The following is a 20,566-nucleotide window of genomic DNA, read 5'->3' as shown; positions in this document are numbered from 1 at the left end:
TTCTGTTTTGCCTGTTTTAAGATGTCATTAACTGGAAATGACGGTTTTGGCTGCGGTAGGAGCCCCCGGAACAGGCTATCCTGAAAGGATGGCTGCTGCGGCACCTCTTCCTCCACCTGCATGGTGCGTCGGACCGGGGTTAACAGCTGACCCAGGTCCACCGATGAAAAGAAGTACTTCCTTACATCCTCCATAGGCGGCATGGATTCTGAGGGAGAATCTTCTAGGAGTCCTTTCTCAGAGTCCGACTCTTCCATTCGTGTCCGCCTTACCCTTTTCGTGGGGGGCGGAAGAGAAAGAGATGAGAGAGAGGCTTCAATCTCCTCGCGGATCATGGATCAGATGTCCGACATGCCAGAGGAGCCCTCTTCACGGACCACTTTCTCCATACAGTCCGCACATAGTGGCTTGGTGTGGCCCTCTTCTAGCCGCCGCAAGCAGACCGGACATTTGCGCACTCGCTTTTTGGCCTCTCTAACCTTTTGTGCATCTCTGTCCTAAGAGACGGAGACAGCAAAAGGAACTTCCAGCACTTGATACTTGTTTTCTCCTTCCTCCCCCCAGTACAGGACCCAAAGGAGGTCTACTCACCAGCAGGTTGCTCTCAGCGTCCTCTCTGGCTGGCATCTTCAGTAAGGTGCAGACAGGAGACATGCAGGGGAGTCCAGCTTTGAAATTTTCAAATTTGGCGCCGACACGCCCCCTTTAAGCGAGGCCCCCCCCCCGTGATGCGGCCACGCTGACGTCACGCCGCCGCGCCGGACCCGGGGGATACGCCGCATACACAGGGACGCTGCCGCGCGCACGCCGACCGGACCCACACCCGAGCGCCTCTATCAACGCTGGCATACCTGTCGATGCGCTGGAGACGCCGGCGTTCCAAGCCCTCCAGGTACCGGGGCTGCTTCTACCAGTACGACTACCCTCTGGGCAGCGTACTGGGGGAGAATTTCCCCACAAGGGGAACAGTGCTGGGTAGATCCTGCGGGTGAGGGTCCCCTCGTAGGGTCTTATCCGCGCAAGCCCTGCGAGCCCGAACAGAGAGTCGTCCCCCCACGGGCGGACAGGCTGCATGGGAGTCTTCTTTCTTCATTCACCTCCAGCATACACCTGGAGGCTCCGCTTGGACTGTCCTGTAGGGACAGGAAGACACTGGTGAGCCGGTGGTGGGAGTTACCTTTTGTGTTTTTCTGCTTCCTGTCCCAACAGGTGTCCAGCGGACAACCTCCAGGTGTATGCTGTCAGGATGACGAGGGGAAGAACCCATTATATTCAATGGGGTAATCTACATGTGCAATTCTCTCCCAGCGATAGTGCAAAATAGAAAACTCGCAGCATTTCCTATTTTTGGGTGATTCTGTTTAAGAATTACCAATTATTTCCTAATACTTGTCATTCGGGTAGCTCCGCAGGCCCATTTAGAGAGGATGGAACGATAAATGCAGCTTCAGTCTCCTCCTCACTGGGGTGTGTGAGCGCTCGCTGTAATCCCTTAGTGAGGACGGAGAATATGGGACCTCAATTCTCGAGCTCGGCGGGGGGGTAGTATAGTGGATAATTTGTAATCTTGGTACAACCCCTTTTAGCAGCGACAATTTATACATCTTAAAAAAAATAAATAAATAAATTGATTTTTACATTGAACAAATGATTCCAATAGGCATTGTGTATCTAGATGAATAAAATTGCAAACAGCCCCTACATGTAAGCACGTATAGAACAGTTACATTATGGCAAACATAGGATGAGTTTTATAAGTGCGTACACTGTGGATTCGGCAAGAATCAAAAAATGTGACTTAGTTGCTTGCTCTATTTAGACCCAGCATGTCACGGTAAACTCATTTCGTACTTGTCACATTGGGTATTATTGTTCCCTTTTTAAAAATATCACTCATTTTAGTGATTACCGCCCTTTGGCACAGATGAAGTGGATGAGATGTGAAGATCACAGTGTTTTTCGCTAGTAAGCAGTCCACCTAATCTCCATTAGCGCACATGTAACCACACGCACTTGTTAAGACTTTTCAGAATTCGGATTTAGTCAAGCCTTTGAGAGGACAGTAGAAGCCATCATGGCATGTAATATTGCTTCATTCTAGCCATAGTACTATGTATAGGTTTATGGATCACCTACTAGTTATATAGTACCAACACATCCCTCTACAAAGAATATACTGCCATCACACCCTTTCCTTAGTGGGGCTCAATGTATCATCTCAGGTACATATTTTAGGGCTACATAGAAGAATATATAAATTCCATGCAGGTGTGGGTTGGATTTGCTTGTAGGACCCGACAGCAACATGCCTGCATTGTTCACCACTGAGTCACCATCCTTTCCTTTCGTTCATCAGAAGATCAGAAGGTGGCATCTACCTACATATATGACCGGAAGTGACGTCAGACGCCAGGAGCAGCGGCACGAGACAGAGGCACGAGCGGGAAGCTGAAGGGGACAGCGGAGCAGCTCAGCAGCCGAAGCAGGTGCGGGGGCAGCCGAAGCAGGTGCGGGGGCAGCCGAAGCAGGTGCGGGGGCAGCCGAAGCAGGTGCGGGGGCAGGAGAGACCAGAGCGCAGCAGTCGGCGCCAAGAGGCCACCAGGAGTTCAGCGGAGCAGCTGAGACAGGAGGGCAGAGTGAGCGGCCGCCGGGACAGCGGGTGACGTCACCAGGAGGAGCGGAGGAGTGGAGGAGCTGATAAGTATATTCTGTGTGTGTTTGTGAGCTAAGTGTGTGTCTTCTGTGTATCTGGTTAGTTGTGTCTTCTGTGTGTGTGTGTCTGGGGGTCTAAGTGTTTGTGAGGGGGGTATAAAAAAAAAATAAAAAAATTTTGTGACTGGTTGCGCATAAGTGTCAGCGGGTAAGAAGTCGCGTGAGAGCGGCAGTGGGTGAGGGGTTGCAGCAGCGGGTCAGCGGTTGCGGCAGCGGGTCAGCGGAGTGTGAACAAGTCTATCTTCACTACTTCCACAAGTAAATTATAGATCCCCATTAGGATGAGCTCCATGCCTGGCAATGTCATCCAGTGTGCTACTTGTGCAATGTATGCGGTCCTTGATCAGCCGATCGAGGGTGCATACTGTTGCGCAAGATGCATGCACGTCGAACATTTAGAAGCCCAAATTCTGGATCTAAATGGGCAACTGGCAACACTGAGAGCCATTGACATCATGGAAAGGAGTTTGGTGCGCACTGAGCAGACACTCGCTGGGGTAGAGGCGGGGGCGGATGGTAGTACGGAAGAGCAGGGGGAGCAGGTAGTCAGCTGGGTGTCAGATAGAAGGAGGCGTAGAGGGAAGAGAACTAGGGAGGCTAGTCCTGAACTGGCACAACCCAACATATCTGCAACGTTGGCAGATGAGGGCAATGCCATTACAGAGCCAGCACCGCTGCAGCACGACACGTCCTCTGAACGCCAGGAGGATGACTGCTCCAGTGAGACGGGGACGGGGAGCGCAGGGCAGGCTAGACAGGTTCTAGTGGTGGGGGACTCAATTATTAGGGGGACAGAGAGGGCAATCTGCCATAAAGACCGGGATCGTCGAACGGTGTGTTGTCTTCCTGGCGCTCGAGTTCGACACATCGCGGATCGGATTGACAGATTACTGGGAGGGGCTGGTGAGGATCCAGCAGTCATGGTGCACGTTGGCACCAATGAACAAGTTAGAGGTCAATGGAGGGCCCTCAAAAATGATTTCAGGGACTTAGGGTCCAAGCTCAGGGCAAGGACCTCCAGGGTAGTTTTCTCGGAAATACTACCTGTACCTAAAGCCACACTAGAAAGGCAGCAGGATCTTAGGGAGGTAAACAAGTGGCTCCGGAGTTGGTGTAAGAAGGAGGGATTTGGGTTCCTGGAGAACTGGGCTGACTTTGCTGTCGGCTACAGGCTCTACCGTAGGGACGGGCTGCATCTTAATGGGGAGGGTGCAGCTGTGCTGGGGGAAAAGATGGCTAGAAGGCTGGAGGAGTGTTTAAACTAGGGACTGGGGGGGGGAGGGTAAAATGAGAAATAGTGGGGTAGCCAGTGTAACTAGCGATCCGGGTCCAAGCAAAGGGAATGGGGGTCGAGCAGGGGGTGGGGTTAGTACAGTTAGAACTGACAGATCAGCCATAAGTACGAATAGCAACAAAACAAATTTAAAAAACAAAAAAAATGATATAAAAATTGTATGACCACGAATGCACGAAGTCTGATCGGTCAAGTAGGTGAGCTTGAAGCGAGAATGACTGATGAAAACTATGATATAGTCGGAATTACGGAAACATGGCTTGATAAGTGCGATTGGGCGGTGAATTTGCAGGGGTACAATCTCTTCAGAAGAGACCGAAGGAACCAGAAAGGGGGAGGGGTATGTCTGTACGTCAAATCGAACTTGAAGCCGAGGCTACGGGAGGATATAGGGGTAGGAGACGAACAGGTGGAAACTCTGTGGGTAGAAATACAGGGAGGAAAAAATAACAAAATCCTGATAGGGGTCTTCTATCGACCACCAAAAGCAACAGAAGAAACTGAAGACTTACTACTAAGGCAGATAGAAGAGGTGTCAAAGCGAAACGAAGTAATTATCATGGGGGATTTTAATTACCCAGATATAACATGGGAGAACGAAACCTGCAAATCTCACAGAGGTGATAAGTTCTTGAGAGTAATTAAAGACAATTACCTGAACCAACTTGTGCAGGAACCAACAAGAGGGAGGGCCACTCTGGACTTAGTACTAACTAACAAACCGGAACGTATAAAGGGGGTGCAGGTTGAGGGGCACTTGGGGAACAGCGACCACAATATAATCAACTTCCAGCTGTCAATCAATAGGAAGCCTTATCAGGGAGCGACAAAGAAACTAAACTTTAGTAAAGCAAAATTTGATGAGCTTAGAACTACTATCGGTAACATTAATTGAGACAACATCCTCAAAAATATCAGTACGGAGGAAAAATGGGAAAAGTTCAAAAGGATCCTAATCACCTCATGTGAGCAGTTCATTCCCTTTAAAAATAAAAGAAACTCAGCTAAAAGGAAACCAATGTGGCTCAACAAGACGGTACGAGGGGCAATAAACGAAAAGAAGAAAGCGTTCAAACTACTAAAGCAACAAGGCAGCGAAGAAGCACTAAAATCATACAGGGAAAAAAACAAAATATGCAAAGATAAGATCAAAACTACCAAGGAGGAAGCAGAAAGACGGATCGCAAAAGAGAGCAAAAACAACCCGAAGCTATTTTTCAACTACATTAACAGCAAAAGGATTTGCAGGGAGAGCACTGGCCCTTTAAAAAACAATGCAGGAGAAATCATTGATGATGAGGAAGGGAAAGCAAATCTACTAAACAGTTTCTTCTCAAGTGTATTCACCAAAGAAAAGGAAATGCCACACGAGATGCAGGGGAAAACGAACCCCTCACAAAATATCTCATACCTAACGCAGGAGGAGGTGCGGAAGCGTCTAAAGAAAACTAAAATTGATAAATCGCCGGGCCCAGATGGATTACACCCAAGAATACTAAAGGAACTAAGTGACGAGATAGCGAGGCCGCTATACCTAATATTTCTAGACACTATCAAGACCGGAGTAGTACCATTGGACTGGCGCATTGCCAACGTGATTCCAATTTACAAAAAAGGGAGCAAAAGTGAGCCTGGTAACTACAGGCCAGTAAGTCTCACTTCAGTAACGGGAAAAATTTTTGAGGGGATTCTTAGAGACCCCATCGATGAGTACCTCAAGGAGATTAAGGGAATAACTCCTCACCAGCATGGATTCATGAAGGGTCGCTCATGTCAGACAAATCTGATCAGTTTCTACGATGAAGTAAGCTCTAAGCAGGACCAGGGAGAATCTATTGATCTTGTATATCTGGACTTCTCTAAAGCCTTTGACACCGTGCCACATAATAGGCTAATATACAAAATGAGGCAGCTCGGACTGGGCGAAAACGTGTGTAAGTGGGTAAAAAATTGGCTCAATGATAGAAAGCAGAGGGTGGTAATAAATGGCTCATACTCTGATTGGACCACAGTCGCTAGCGGGGTGCCACAGGGTTCAGTACTAGGCCCCACTCTGTTCAACACATTTATCAATGACCTGATAGAGGGGCTGCACAGCAAAATATCAATATTTGCAGATGACACAAAATTATACAATATAATTAATGCAACGGAGGACAATGTGCGGCTACAAACGGACCTGGATAAGCTGGGGGCTTGGGCAGAAAAATGGCAAATGAAGTTCAATGTTGAAAAATGTAAGACTATGCACATCGGCAGGAGGAACGGATGTCACAAATATTCACTTAATGGGGTATCACTAGGGAAAAGTGATATGGAAAAGGATCTGGGGGTATTAGTGGATAATAGACTAAACTGGAGTAACCAATGCCAGTCAGCTGCTGCAAAGGCAAATAAAGTCTTGGGGTGCATCAAAAGAGGTATAGGGGCGAAGGACGAGAACATTATCCTTCCATTATATAAGGCACTTGTCAGACCTCACATGGAATACTGCGTACAATTCTGGACACCGGGGCTCAGGAAAGATGTCACAGTGCTTGAAGGGGTTCAAAGAAGGGCAACTAAACTAATACATGGAATGACGGGACTGGAATACCCAGAGAGGCTATCCAAATTGGGACTATTTACTCTAGAAAAAAGAAGGTTAAGAGGCGACCAAATAACCATGTATAAGTACATGAGGGGACAACACATGGATCTCTCCCGCGATCTGTTTACACCCAGGACCATGACGGTAACAAGAGGACATCCGCTACGATTAGAGGAAAGTAGGTTTCATCACCAACATAGAAGGGGATTCTTTACTGTAAGAGCAGTTAGACTGTGGAACTCTCTACCGGAGGAAGTGGTGATGGCAAAATCCATAGAGGAGTTTAAAAGGGGACTTGATGTCTTTCTGGAGAAGAAGGATATTACAGGATATAAATATTAGGTTAAGTGTCAATCCTGGTATATAGGCAGGTAGGAACTATTAAGGGTTGATCCAGGGAACAGTCTGATTGCCATTAGGGAGTCGGGAAGGAATTTTTCCCCCAAAAGGGCTAATTGGCTTCTGGCCCTGGGGTTTTTTGCCTTCCTCTGGATCAACACAGTAGGATAGACAGGCTGGACTAGATGGACATTGTCTTCATTCGGCCTTACATACTATGTTACTATGACCCGCAATGCATGATGATTGTTCCCATAGAACATTGCTTATATAATGAGTAGTGTGTCTGTCATTATCATCAATCTACTTTATGCACTCATAAAAATCACCTAGTCCATATTGAGACTCATTTGAGACATGGACTCCACAAGACCTCTGAAGGTTTCCTGTGGTACCAAGACATTACCAGCAAATACACTAAGTCCTGTAAGTTGTGAGACCTGGCCTCCATGGTTCAGACTGGTTTTTTCCAGCATATCCCAGAGATATTTAATGGGACTGAGATTTGGACAACGTGGAGGTGAAGTCATCACTGTGTCATGGGTTTCATACCATTTCTGAACATTGTTGGCAGTGGCCAAACGCATTATCCTGCTAAAAGAGGCCATCGCCATTAGGGAATACCGCTGCCATGAAGGAGTGCACTTGGTATTCATGTAGATGTTGACAAGTATTACCTACCTGAATGTTGATCCAGACCAAGACTCAAAGTTTCCCTGCAGATAATAGCCGGTAGATTGGACTCTGGTAATCAATTCCACTGGTAAACCCTAGGCACTCCAGTCCGACACACAGCATGGCATCCAGACCTGCTTGTGGCCAGCCGTATGTTGACTCTGGTCATTCAGCAGTAGCTTTTTCAGCTATTTGTGATACAGTAGCTCTTCTTTTAGATCAGGCCAAAAAGGAGCTATCGTTCACTTCCTATGCTCATTAATGAGACCTTAAAGCCCATGAGCCTTTCACTGTTCCTTTGACCACATTGGGTAGGTACTAACATACCACAATACCTACCATTTTGGAGATGTTCTGATTCAGTCATGTTGCAATCATTTTTTGGCCTTTGTCCAAGTCATAAAAGATCCTACACTTGCCAATTTTCCCCCTTTCTAACACATCAACTTCAAGAACTGAATTTCTGTCTGCTATCTCTAGGCTTTCCTTCAGCTGAGGAATGGATTCAGTTTGGCATCCCCTCAATGCTGTCTCAAACCTTAAGGTATGGCCATTTGTAGCAAAGGTCAGGAGCTTGAGATGCAAAGACGCTGGAATACAGTTTTACCACAAAAATGTGCAGTTTTACTAGTAGAGCTATAGTTACATAGTAGGTTAGGCCGAAAAAAAAGACATATGTCTATCCAGTTCATCCTATTTTCACCTCAATGTTGAAGGCAAAAAAACCCCAAAAACAAGGTAGAAGCCAATTTTCCCAATTTCGGGGAAAATAATCCTTTCCGATTCCCATCTGGCAATCAGAATAATTCCTGGATCACCGATCCTTCTTAACATATATTGTAACGCCCAAGAAAGGCATCCAGGCCCCTCAAACTTTTAGCGAGTTTGCCATCACCACGTCCTCAGGCAGAGTGTTCCATAGTCTCACTGCTCTTACAGTAAAGAACCCCCTTATATGTTGGCGTAGAAACCTTATTTGCTCTCGACAGAGGATGCTCCCTTGTTAGAATGACAGTCCTGGGTATAAATGGATCGTGGGAGAGAACTGTATAAATATATCGGGGGACAATACATAGATATTAGATCACCCCTCAGCACTCTTTTCTAAAGTGAACAATCCTTATTTTGATAACCTCTCTGGGTATTGTAGTCCGCCCATTCCTTTTATTACTTTAGTTGCCTGCCTTTGTACCCGCTCAAGCTCTGATATGTCCTTCTTGAGTACCAGTGCCCAAAACCGTACACAATATTCCACGTATCATCTGACCAGTGACTTGTAAAGAGGAAGAACAATGTTCTCGTCATGTGACTAAAACTCAGAGTCCTTTTCCATGTCAGTTTTGCCCAGTGGTTTCTAATTTAGTGTGTAACGGGTCATACAGTACCCATTGATAAATAAATGATATAGATAAGCATAGCACATGCATGTACCCCTGGAGCAGGGGCGTAGCTAAAAGCTCATGGGCCCAGGTGCAAAAGTTTGTCTTGGGGCCCCCCCAACTTCTCTTAACTCCTTAAAAGCAGAGGTGTAACTTGTAGCTTCTGGGCCCCAATGCAAAACCTGTAACAGGGCCCTCAACTATAAGTCTTTATTCATAGTACTGGGCTCCCTATATGGAGAAGAGAGGCCTTATGGGCCCCCTAAGGCTCCTGGGCCCGGGTGCAATCACATCCCATATAGTTACGCCACTGGCTCCCTACTCACTTATTCCCCTTTGTGTGAATGAAACGGCAAGACACAGCTACCAGTAAGCTCCAGCAGTACAGATCCAACACCAAGCAGGAAGAGACCCAAATCAAAGAGCGGACATCCACTTGTGCAGAGTACATACTCTTGATTTACACAGCTCGTGCAAGTCCACGTGCAGTGGGATGCACCAGTGACCAGGTCTGAACTCTTTTTACCCCTGGTTCTATGCCATTAGGTTTGAGGGCAGGGGAGGGAGCAATGTTTAGCCACTTTGAAGTGGATAACTGGAGCAGCAGCCAAGCCAGCACATCTATAAATCAGTGACTTGTAAGTATGTGCAAAGTAGCTGCTGAAAGTGATTGAAACACTGTTTGCCCGAATCAGCATATCCCTACCCACACCTGCAGCATCATGTCCCTCCTCCCCCTCCCTTTGTCTTTAGGTATTGTGTAATTGAAGGCACGCTTTTTAGCTAAGCAGGTTTCTGCATATTCATAGAGACGGCAGGCAATGAGGGATATAAAGGTTTTGGAAGAGTGAAGATGATGATACTTTTCCATAGAAGTACAGTACCAGTCAAAAGTCTGGACACCTTTTAATTCCATGTTTTTTCTTTTTATTTTCTACATCGTAGATTCATATTGAAGACATCTAAATTATGAAGGAACACTTACAGCATTAAGTAGTAAACAAAAAACTTAAACCAGAATGTTTTATACTTGACATTCTTCTAAGTAGCCCCTTTTGCTTCTTTGCCATCTCTGGACATGCTCTCCCACAGCTGCATGAGGTACTTGCCTGGAATAGATTTCAATTAATAGGTTTGCCTTGTCAAGAGTTAATTTGTGGAATTTCTTACCTTCTTAATGTGCTTGATACCATCAGTTGTCTTGTGCAGGACAGGGGTTGGTGCAGAGGTCCACACAGTATTTAGCCCTAATCAACTACTGTTCTAAACCAAATTGTGGCAGGAACGACTCAAGTAAAGATAAATGACAGTCCATCATTACTTTAAGACATGAATATTAATAAAACTAGTTCATTTCAAGAACTTAGGCATTTTTATGACTGCACTTGATGATGCCTTCAAACGCTATGAAGAATCTGAGGACCACCCCAGGAAAGGAAGACCAAGGGTTACCTCTGCTGCAGAGGATACATTCATTAGAGTTACTAATCTCAGAAACCACAAATTGATAGCACCTCAGATTAGAGCCACATAAATACTTCAGAGATCAAATATCAGACACATCTCAACATCAACTGTTAAGAGGAGACTGCTAGAAGCAGTTCTGGTCGAATTACTGCAGGGAAGCCACTTCTTCGGAACATCAATGCCAAGAAAAACTAGGAATGGACATTAGACCAGTAGAAATCTGTACTTTGGCCTGATGAGTCAAAATGTAAGATTTTGGTTCCAACTGCCATGTATTTGCCAAGCGCAGGAAAGTTGAGCATATAGTTTCCACACTCAAAGGATCCCACCATCAAGCATGGAGGAGATATGATGATGTGGGGGTGCTGGTGACATGGTTAGTGGCCTATTCAAAATTCAAGGCACACAACCAGCATGGCTACTACAGCCTTCTGCAAAGACATCTGGTTTGCACATAGTGGGACCGTCATGTGTTTTGCATCAAGATAATGACCATAAACACACCTCCAAGCTACGTGACCAAGAAGGGGAGTGATGTAGTGCTGCGTCAGATGAGGACAGCCTCCACAATCACCTGACCTAAACCTAATTGAGATTATTTAGGTTGAGTTGGACCACAGCGTAATAGAAAAGCAGCCAACAAGCACTCAGCACCTCTAGGAACTCCTTCAAGACAAATGGAAAACCAGGTGGCTACCCCATGAAGCTGAGTAAGAGAGTGCCAAGAGTGTGAGAAGTTGTAATCAAAGCAAAAGGGGGCTACTGTGAAGAATCTAAAACATTCTGGTTTAATATTTTTTCGTTCACTACTTCTTCCATATGTTGCTTCTTAGTTTTCACGTCTTCCATTTGAATCTACATTGTAGAAAGTAAGAAAAAAAAAAAGAAAAACCATGGAAGGAAAAAAAAGTGTCCAAACTCAACTGGTACTGTATATATAAGGGTGGTCTCACATCGGCGGCAGGGATTCCGTTTTTCTGCTCAGATCGAGGAGCAAGAAAGGGGAATCTCCACAGTCGAACGGTTCTGAACTCAACAGCGCCGGACGAACCCCATAGCCTATAATGGTGTCCACCCGCTTTCCGCCCAGCTTCTGTACGGTAAACAAAGCGCTGCATACATTTTTCTTCTGGTATTTTCAGCCGGCTCTGCGCCGGAACCCCAGGCTGGAAGTTTCGACACGGATGTGAGACCGGCCTTACGGATCTTCATACATTCTTAAGTATTTTTGATTTATGCAAACAAAGAAAATAAGCGGCTGAAAGCAGTGGTTAGAAACAATCAGTTTAATTGGTTTTAAAATAAACTAGGTGTACAATTGAAAGTACGGATTTGGCACTACGCTATACAGTGGTTCTACCTGTGTGCTGAGTGCTGGTAAATCCGGCACCAGGTCTCTGCTGTGCTTCAATGTATCACGGGGTCACTTGCTCAGCAGGTAGGCAATAAAAATATCAGCGTTCCTTCAAGGAACGCCGGACACATCTTTACAGAGGGAAGATGAGCTTGCCAAAATGAGAATTAGAAAGTACCTCTAAAATGTCACCTGGTAACATCGTCGGCAACAGGAGTATAGCAGAGGAAAAAAAAGCTGCAAAAAATGCAGACGTTCTGTAGGTATGTATATCTATGTGTGTAGATACATATACACATATGCTACAGTATATACACACAGACATGCATACATTAAATAAAACCCATGTACGCGCCTTTAAACTAAGAGCAAAATAATAACTTAAAAACACAAAATATGGCATATGTCACCGGATACGGAGCCTAAACCTAAACGTCTGCTCTTTACAAATGGAAGCGGTTATTTCTTGTAAAAGGTTGCGGCTGTACAATTAGTTTAACTACCTTGTCTACATTTATACAGTTATTTAACATGTCGGGAACAAAATACAATAACGTCTTATATAGTCCATGTAGTATGCGGCATAATAGCCAACTAGTATGGTCTGTATTCTTATACGTCAGGCATCATCACGCGCAAATGTCATCCATCTATTAAAAATCGCCCAGACGCTTCTTCTACTGCGGTCTACCATGAAGAAGGAGGAAAAAAAAAGAAAAGCTACATGGGCGTCTGAATGCCGAAATTAAAACTTCTTAGATGGACCTGGATCCTTCACATTCTGCATCCATCCCTTTATATGGTGCACTGGGGAAAGAAAACACGGACATATTTAAAAAGGTATGTACAAGCAGAGTCTGCAGTACTAATACAAAGTTAACCATTTCAGTACCCCACGATGTGATGGGCCCCCATTTCTCTCCCCATTTTTTCACAACCCAAAATGCTGATGATGGGAATTAGTTTCCACCCCGTCGCTCCGGATAGGTCTTTTGGCTGAGGACGAGCATGCACTACTGTCTCTATGCTGTAACACTACAGCATATGCATATACACTCTGGATACCCTGGTAGCATGGTTGTGCGGTATGTAGATTCCGTCCTCAAGGCATCTGGGTAATTTTATCTTCATTAGGCCGCCTGCAGACGAGCGGGTCTGATCCGGCGGCGAGATTTCTCGCCGCGAGACCCGACCCGAGCACCTGCAGAGACGAGCGCGTACTCACCCGCGCCCGGCGGCCCCGGCTCTTTCATGTGCCGGTTGCGAGCCCCGCACAAAAATAGGACATGCCGCGGTTTGTTTGCCGCTGCGCGAGATTTAGCGCGGCCAAACCGCGGCCGTCTGCATAGGAGTGCGTATTGTAATGCACTCCTATGCAGGCTTTGAGCGGCGGAAATCCCGCCGCGGGATTTCCGCCCGTGTGCAGGCGGCCTTAGGGAAGCAGGCGGTCACCAGCTGTGCAGCCATTTTCCCTTTATGGATGAATTATCACAGAGATGCAGAATTGGGGGTGAATCACAGATAGGAGGTGGCTGAAGGCAAAGTTTATTTACATGGCTATTTGACTTTTAAAAAGCATAGTCATATTGGAAAAACTGCTTTACATAGCAGTGCCACACAATGCAAAGTAAGTCCCACCGACGGATGCTCAACTACCACCACCATGTAGTGACGGAATAAGGGTGCTATTACACGGGCTGATCTGTTGGCATACATACCAGACAGGTACTCCCAGCGATGATCAAACAAGCATCGCTAGTGAATGCAAGTGGAGTGGGATTGTTCCGGCCCGCCCGCCTCTATTTACAGTAAACAGGTAGTCGTTCATAAGTGACCAGCTGCCTGTTCACACGAAACGATGTGTTGTACTATTTTCTGCATCAGAAACTGGACAAGCAAGAAGTGAACGAGTTCTTGTTCTTCGTTCAGTCGGTGCATGCATTTACACCGAACGATAATTGTTCAGATTCTCGCTTGATCGCGAAAATCCGAACTAGAATCGTCCCGTATAAAAGCACCTTCACAGCTCTACACCTAATGTAAGCTAATACAATAGTAAATAGGACTGCTCTACATTAAACATTACTTTTAGTCACAGCCATCAGGTCACATAAACCCAAGATCAGACTTATGCCAACACAACGATAAGGGTCCGTCCACACGGGGCGGATTTGCTGCGGAATGTTTGCAGCGGACATTCCGCAGCACAAAATCCGCAAAAATAAAAGCACACCACTTCCTGCTGATTTTGATGCCGATTTCATCCCCTCATCAAAAGTCTGGTGCTGAAATTGACATGCTCTCGATTTAAATTCCGCACACATGCCCATTTTCGCAGTGGATTATTTCTTCAGCATGCTGCTTCTGTAAATACTGCCAATTTTCCATGCGGTGGCCCACCCAGAAAATCCATCCAGTGAGGACACCCCCTTAATATTGGAATAAGATTCAAGTGCTATTAGTAATCCAGACTTCTATGTATTCAGCAGATTCAGAGCCTTGCTGCACGGATGTGCGCGCTTCTGAACAGACATGCACGTCCAAGGCACCCGCCGTTGAACATTGTGCATATCAATCTCAATCCGCTCTCCTCCGAGCCCTATACAATAGGGTCTCTGCAATCAGGGGCATAAATCAAAATTAGTATATGTGACCACACAAAAAAGGAGTATCACGCAGTTATGAAAATGGGCCCGTCTGCTTACAGGTTCCTGCATACAAAACGCTCACTAAGTCTCACCTGTTATGCATAGTAACAAGGGGAGACCAGGAGATCCGTCAGTACCACCAACTGGTCATCTGTGAACTGCTGCTTGTGTTCCTGCCAATTGTCATGGTGCGTCCTCCGGAAATTCGAAAGAGTTTTCTTTACCGTCATCTGAAAACAGACCATAGATTACTGCAATATCATACAGCAGGAAAACTAATCTTGTTCTCTCTTCTACCATCTTACAAAGAAACACAAAAGAGTTAGAATTATACTTGACTTGAAATCAGAGACTCAAGGACAAACACAAGATCAATGCCAGCCATTCCCAAGCTTCCTACTATGGAGGAACCAACACACTATGTGTCTACTGTCAGAGATCCCCAATCTCATTCTCGGTGTGGTGCAATGAGTTCCATATTCTGGGTGAAGTTATGCCTACCTTGTCTGTCCTATGGCAGGTATCTATGACCCGACTGAAATGAGCTCCCAGCGTACAAGTTTAATGCAAACCGTTACGGATGGCTAACCGTGGCATCTATCACCTATAATGGCATCCTGTAAATAAGCGGATGCCATTATACCATGTGAGTGATGGATGGCAAACATCAGCCGTGAAAAGCTATTGAAAAGCTCATGACATACGAGTTAAATGAATGCTTGTAATGGGTTGTATCCGTTGCCTAGACTAATTATAGGGATATTTATTGTCATGTTGTTGGATTATTCCCAGAGTAATCCATGACATCATAAGGTATATTCATTTTTACATTTTGAGCATGCTCAGAGTGCAGAATACGTGCTCTGTTTATCAATACCAGGAGCATCTCTAGTTGGTCGTTATTACTGGAGCACACCCCACCGAGCATAATCAGATTCTGCTCCATCCAAAAGCAGGGTTCAAAAGCAGAGCATCAAGAGGACGGCACCCAGAGTAAAAACTCTGATGTAATTTATCCTGGATGGACAATTGTGCGGCCCAGAAATGGATGTAGAAACTGCAAGGATGAACCTGATAATGGAGTACAAAGCCAGTTCTCAGTGAGATATGGTGTGATCTGGCTGGTCTGTGCTGAGCAGGCTATCATGCAGTTTGTTGAAGGAGATCCTCCTTCTACAGGCTGTTCATGATTACATCAGCTGTAGCATGAGCGCTGTGCACCCCAGTCACATGATGCACTCTATGTCATCACAGTTTACTCTGGGAGTAATCCAATAATGTGAAAACGAAAACGCCTACAGAGTGCATCATGTGACCTGCTAGAGTTCACAGTGCTCATGATCCAAGTGATGTAATCATGAACAGCCTGTAGAGGATCTCCTTCAACCACCCTATTCTAGCCTACTCCGTACAGACCAGCCAGATCACACCATAAATAATAACTATTACACAGACAACTGGCTCTATACTTACTTCCCAGGTTCATCCTTGCAGTTTCTGCATCCATTATTATGCTGCACGACAGTCCGTCCAGGAAAAGCAGCACAACAGTTTTTTTGCACTGGGCGTCACCATCCTGATGCTCTGCTTTCATCCCCGGTTTTGGATGGAGCACAGAATTCCCCGTGGGGTGTGCTCCAGTAATAATAAACTGCTGGAGAACGTGCTCAAGAGATGGTCCTGGCATTGATGAACAGCCAGAGCATGTGTTCTGCACTCTGAGCAGGCTTACAACGTAAACATGAATATGCCAACAGGTACCGGCCAGAGTCCAAAAGAGCCTCTGTTGGACGACTGGGGGCTTATGGATCCATTTGACATATGTGCAGGACCCTTCCTGACTCATACTGCAAATGAGTCACGAAAATGCTGTGTTAAGGTAGCCGAAGGCAGCAACATAGTCTACATGTCTGCCGGTGAAACTGCCAGACTCTGGTGAGTGTATCAGCAGGTATCACAGTGGTTGAAGTAATGAAGTGCATTAACCCTTTCCAATCCGCTGTCTGACATCTTCCAACATTCTGATTGAAGGCTGTACAGCTCTGATGTCAGAAGACGTCCGTCGGGGTATTCTTACTGTATATTACTGGCTGCTCTGTTTTCGGGGGCCTCTCCAGCATGTCACATACCGCAGTACTGGCTCTAGCCAGCAGATGGCGTAATTCTATAATCGCAGAAAGAGCAAGCCCCCTAGAAAACCCTGAATCCAAAATTGGATTGGAAAGGGTTAAAACAGATGAGTATTCACTGTGCTGTTTTAGGACACTAAGGTGGGGTCCACACAGGGCGGAATTTCCGTGCAAACCCTCCGCACAGAAATTCCGCAGCATTTACAGTAGCAGCAAAGTGGATGAGATTTTGAAAATCTCGTCCACAAGCTGCAGAAATAACTCGCACAAAACCCGTCCAGAATGGAGATGCCGTGCGGAATACAATTCCGTAACATCTCAATTTTATCACCGTTTCCGCTACAGAACTCACCTCTTCACAATGAGGGGGGGGGGGGGAGAATTCTACAAGGAATTTGTGATAAAAACTCACTTTAAAACCCACACCAGATAGTGCAAGTTTGGAGGCAGGCTTTCCATGGCTGATCTGTAGCCTAATGCCCACTGTGGACATTCCGCTGGTAATCAGCCTACATGTGGCAGGAGTCAGATGTATGTATTTTAAAATGCGGGAGCTTCCTCCAGTGCTTGACATAAAATACATACGCGTAGTATCAATGATCTGCCACATATGATGTGCTGCTATCCAACACACTACAAGATCACTTTTTCTACGATCTCTCCTTCTAAAAAAGATAAAAAGCCTGTTGCATGGCCAAGATTGCGATCCTATAATTTGTTATATTTTCTATGCTTTTTTACCATTTGTTATCAATAATTGTCATCAATCAATAAAAAGTAATCTAGAGCACGCAGTGCGGGTTGCAGCGACAGATTACCTCTATGGGCTGAGGATCATTGAGATGTGCACTAAGGTCCATTAGCAGCTGTGGCATCCATGTGGGGACATCATATGGACTGGATAAAATGCACGCACTGAGCCCCAGAACTCCAGCGTGGCGCTTAACAAGATCTGGAGGGTTGAAAAAGACACAAAGAGAGGATTGTTTAATGTACATCATGGTAAAGGGACACTTAACAGTGAAAGCATTGGTGGACTACGAGTATACAAGAACTTTACATTAAGCATTGTACATAAAGACTTTTACATGCTATACTCCCCTAACTTCCATATTCCCCTTCTTCTGTGTCAGTTTTACCAAAATTTGCGACTAGTATAGACGGCCCTTTCCATATTTTCTATCATGCCACATTCTAACTTTATAGCGGGAGGTTCCCTTATAGGAGTCACCTTCTAGAGGCTGAGCAGAAATCAGCCAAAAAAACACAGGTTTCAGATAAAAGTTCTCGTAGCGATATCTGATCATGAAGGCCCACTACTTTCTGCCTACTTCTGGGGTGCACAACCTTTTCTGGTTCAAGGGGGCACTCATATTGAACCAGTCCCCACGGCACATACACATGCATACACATATTTATCGATCCCTTAAGACTGGGCAAAAACCTGGCCCCCTGCTAGTATAAGCAGCAGCTAAATAGCTAACATATGCTTGTATTTGCAATGTTCTTCTTGGAGCAGTTTTCACCCCTTCAGCTGATATGGAGCTGCTCCATCCTCCACCCTTGCATTCTTTAAGTTAGTAATCATTAAGTTTAGGTTGCAAGTTTTGTTTCCTTTGTTCCAGAGCATTTTTTTTTAGAAATCCCGTGTCTGAATACTAACATACACCTTAAGGCGTAAACATATGTTAATCATTAGAAGTAAGAACTTATCCTGAAAACTTATGACTTTTAATGGGTGTATCTCTGTTATGTCATTTTGTGAATATAAGCAACCTGTTACTCTGAATATATTAGAGAATCATCCATAAGAGACTGCTGTCTACCTTTGTTTCTCTCCAAGCTCATTTAAACTTATTATACTACCTATTTGGAACCAGACACAAGAGCGTTAAGGACTTATTGGTCTAATGATGACCTACTCCTTTCTGGGGTGCCAAACAAGTTGAAGTACCCCATTTTCCTGATGCATGGGGACCCAGAGATGACTATACAGTGCACCACATACTGTCTCATCTCTGCCCCTGACCAGTGAGTGCACCACTCCTCTTCTCTCCCACAGGGAAATGACATGTAAGCAGCCACCCCCCACACACGTATTTGTGTCGAGATGGTTGGGGGGTGGTATACAAAACAGTATTATGGGTCACAGATTGCGCACGGCTGCTCTTAAGTCTCTCATTTGACGACCGTACATTCTGATGCATGAAAATATAGCACTTTTTTTTAGAAATGCACTAGAAGCTACCAACCTCCTGATGGTATAGTGTCCACAGATGTACCCAAATCCCTCTTGCGTTTTTTAGGAAGTTTTGTCTTGCAAAGCTTCTCAAAGTGCTCTTGCATAGCTGCATCCATTGTCAGGAAGTTGCATTGTAAAAGACCACTCAGAGTTGTGGCAGCCATTTCTCTCACCTGAAGACAAAAGCGCACACATTTGAGTGAAGATTACGGAACATGCATTAAAAATATATAAAAACAAAATAGTGAACGGAAAAAAAAAAACTAAACAAAATGCCTCTAGCGTGGCAATGAATCGTATGATGCAGCTTGAGCTATGGGAAGTCTAGGTGAACCTTCACTGCCATTAACTGGTTAACAGCAATGCTGATTAAACCTCGTTAATAAAAAAAAAAAAAAAAGGAGGAGAGGCCACAATTACTAATAAGTACATATTGTTACATGTTAAAATGTAAATAAAGAGGTTCATCTGCTTAGTGAACAAAGCAAGGACTGGCACTCGGCATGTAATGCACCATATTACTGCAAATTATCTCCTTGAACATAATGTTCTAGAGTCGCACAAATCAGTAAGTGTAACGGCAAGCGCTGTTCTAATTAAACAGACCAACTTGACAATAAGCTCATTTGCACGTCCGTCGTACATTATTAAAATGTGATCAAATTGATTAAGAATTGTCAGACGTACGAAGTGAAAAAGTATGTTGGAAATTCTACTGACAATTTGCGGGCTCGCTCTGGGACCGTGTTAATAAATGAAACATGAAGTGTAGCGGTAACGGCAGAGTAAGTGGAGGCTCAGCTGTAAAATGAACACACTCACTGGGGAACTTGACATTTGTCTCTCGCTGTTCCCTGCATAGAGTTCCAGTTTTTTGTACATTCAGATTATTCTCAGACAAGCCAGAAATGGGTCAGTCTTTCTGTTACGGAGCTATGCCGCAGGAAAACATTGGTAGCTTTGTGCTACCGCGCTGCATAGACTGCTTGTAGTTACATAATCTAGAATGGTTGCACCATTATTTAGTATGGAAAGGACATTCTTAAGGGGTTAAAAAAATTTTAAAAAATTAGCTGTCAGTGTTTTGGATATCGCCTGAGTCGTTCAACCGCCATACGTCTTTTGATGGCAGTCGTTAATAGGCTTTAATCTGCAGTGCCTTCAAAAAACAGCGCTGCATCAGAAGCCTGACGTGAAGTATAGTAGTGTATTAGAAGAAAAAAGATGCAGATAGTCAAGTCCCCTAGGGGGACAAAAATAGAAAGTTAAAGAAAAAAAAAAAAATTGCCTCACCTTACAAAAAGCAGAATAAGAAGTGATCAAAACGTTGAATCAATCAACAAATTACAACAAAAAAGTACAACTCATCCCGCAAAAAAAAAACCTAAAAACCTGACATGACCTTTGACAAAAAGAGAAAAATTTTAGGGTTCTCTGAACATGGTGCTAAACAAAAAAAAAAACATAACGAAAAAACCCTATAAAGTTTTTGTTTTAAGCTTACAGCTGTGTGAGCATGACCTAAAGTGCAAACGGCCTTTGTCACTAAGGAAAGCAACCCTTAGTAGAAGAAAAATCCCAAAATTAAAAGGGTAGTACCAACCAGCTGTGCAACGCAACCTCCAGTGACTCTGCCTCTTTAAGTGGATGATGGAGAGATGTTGTAGTTGGTCTACTTTCATACTCTTCCAAAATATTTCATATGTGAAAGGCAGGAAAAATTTAAGCGACCCACGG

General features: G+C 44.9%; 1 protein-coding gene across 3 annotated transcripts in view; it reads right to left on the bottom strand.

Annotated features, from left to right (window-relative positions):
- Window positions 1-11,727: 11,727 nt before the first annotated feature.
- PSME4 (proteasome activator subunit 4) overlaps window positions 11,728-20,566 on the bottom strand; it is a 130,174-nt gene continuing 121,335 nt past the window's right edge. For all 3 annotated transcript variants that reach the window (XM_066595717.1, XM_066595718.1, XM_066595719.1), the window contains 4 exons: window positions 18,840-19,002; window positions 17,406-17,539; window positions 14,551-14,688; window positions 11,728-12,617 (listed from right to left, as the gene is read on the bottom strand). In XM_066595717.1, coding sequence (XP_066451814.1) covers window positions 14,554-14,688; window positions 17,406-17,539; window positions 18,840-19,002 — 432 coding nt within the window. In that variant the 3' untranslated portion in view covers window positions 11,728-12,617; window positions 14,551-14,553. The remainder of the gene's footprint in view (window positions 12,618-14,550; window positions 14,689-17,405; window positions 17,540-18,839; window positions 19,003-20,566) is intronic.

Source organism: Eleutherodactylus coqui, chromosome 3 (genome assembly GCF_035609145.1).
Source record: "Eleutherodactylus coqui strain aEleCoq1 chromosome 3, aEleCoq1.hap1, whole genome shotgun sequence".
Taxonomy (NCBI): Eukaryota; Metazoa; Chordata; class Amphibia; order Anura; family Eleutherodactylidae; genus Eleutherodactylus; species Eleutherodactylus coqui.
This window is presented reverse-complemented; position numbering and strand designations above follow the sequence as displayed.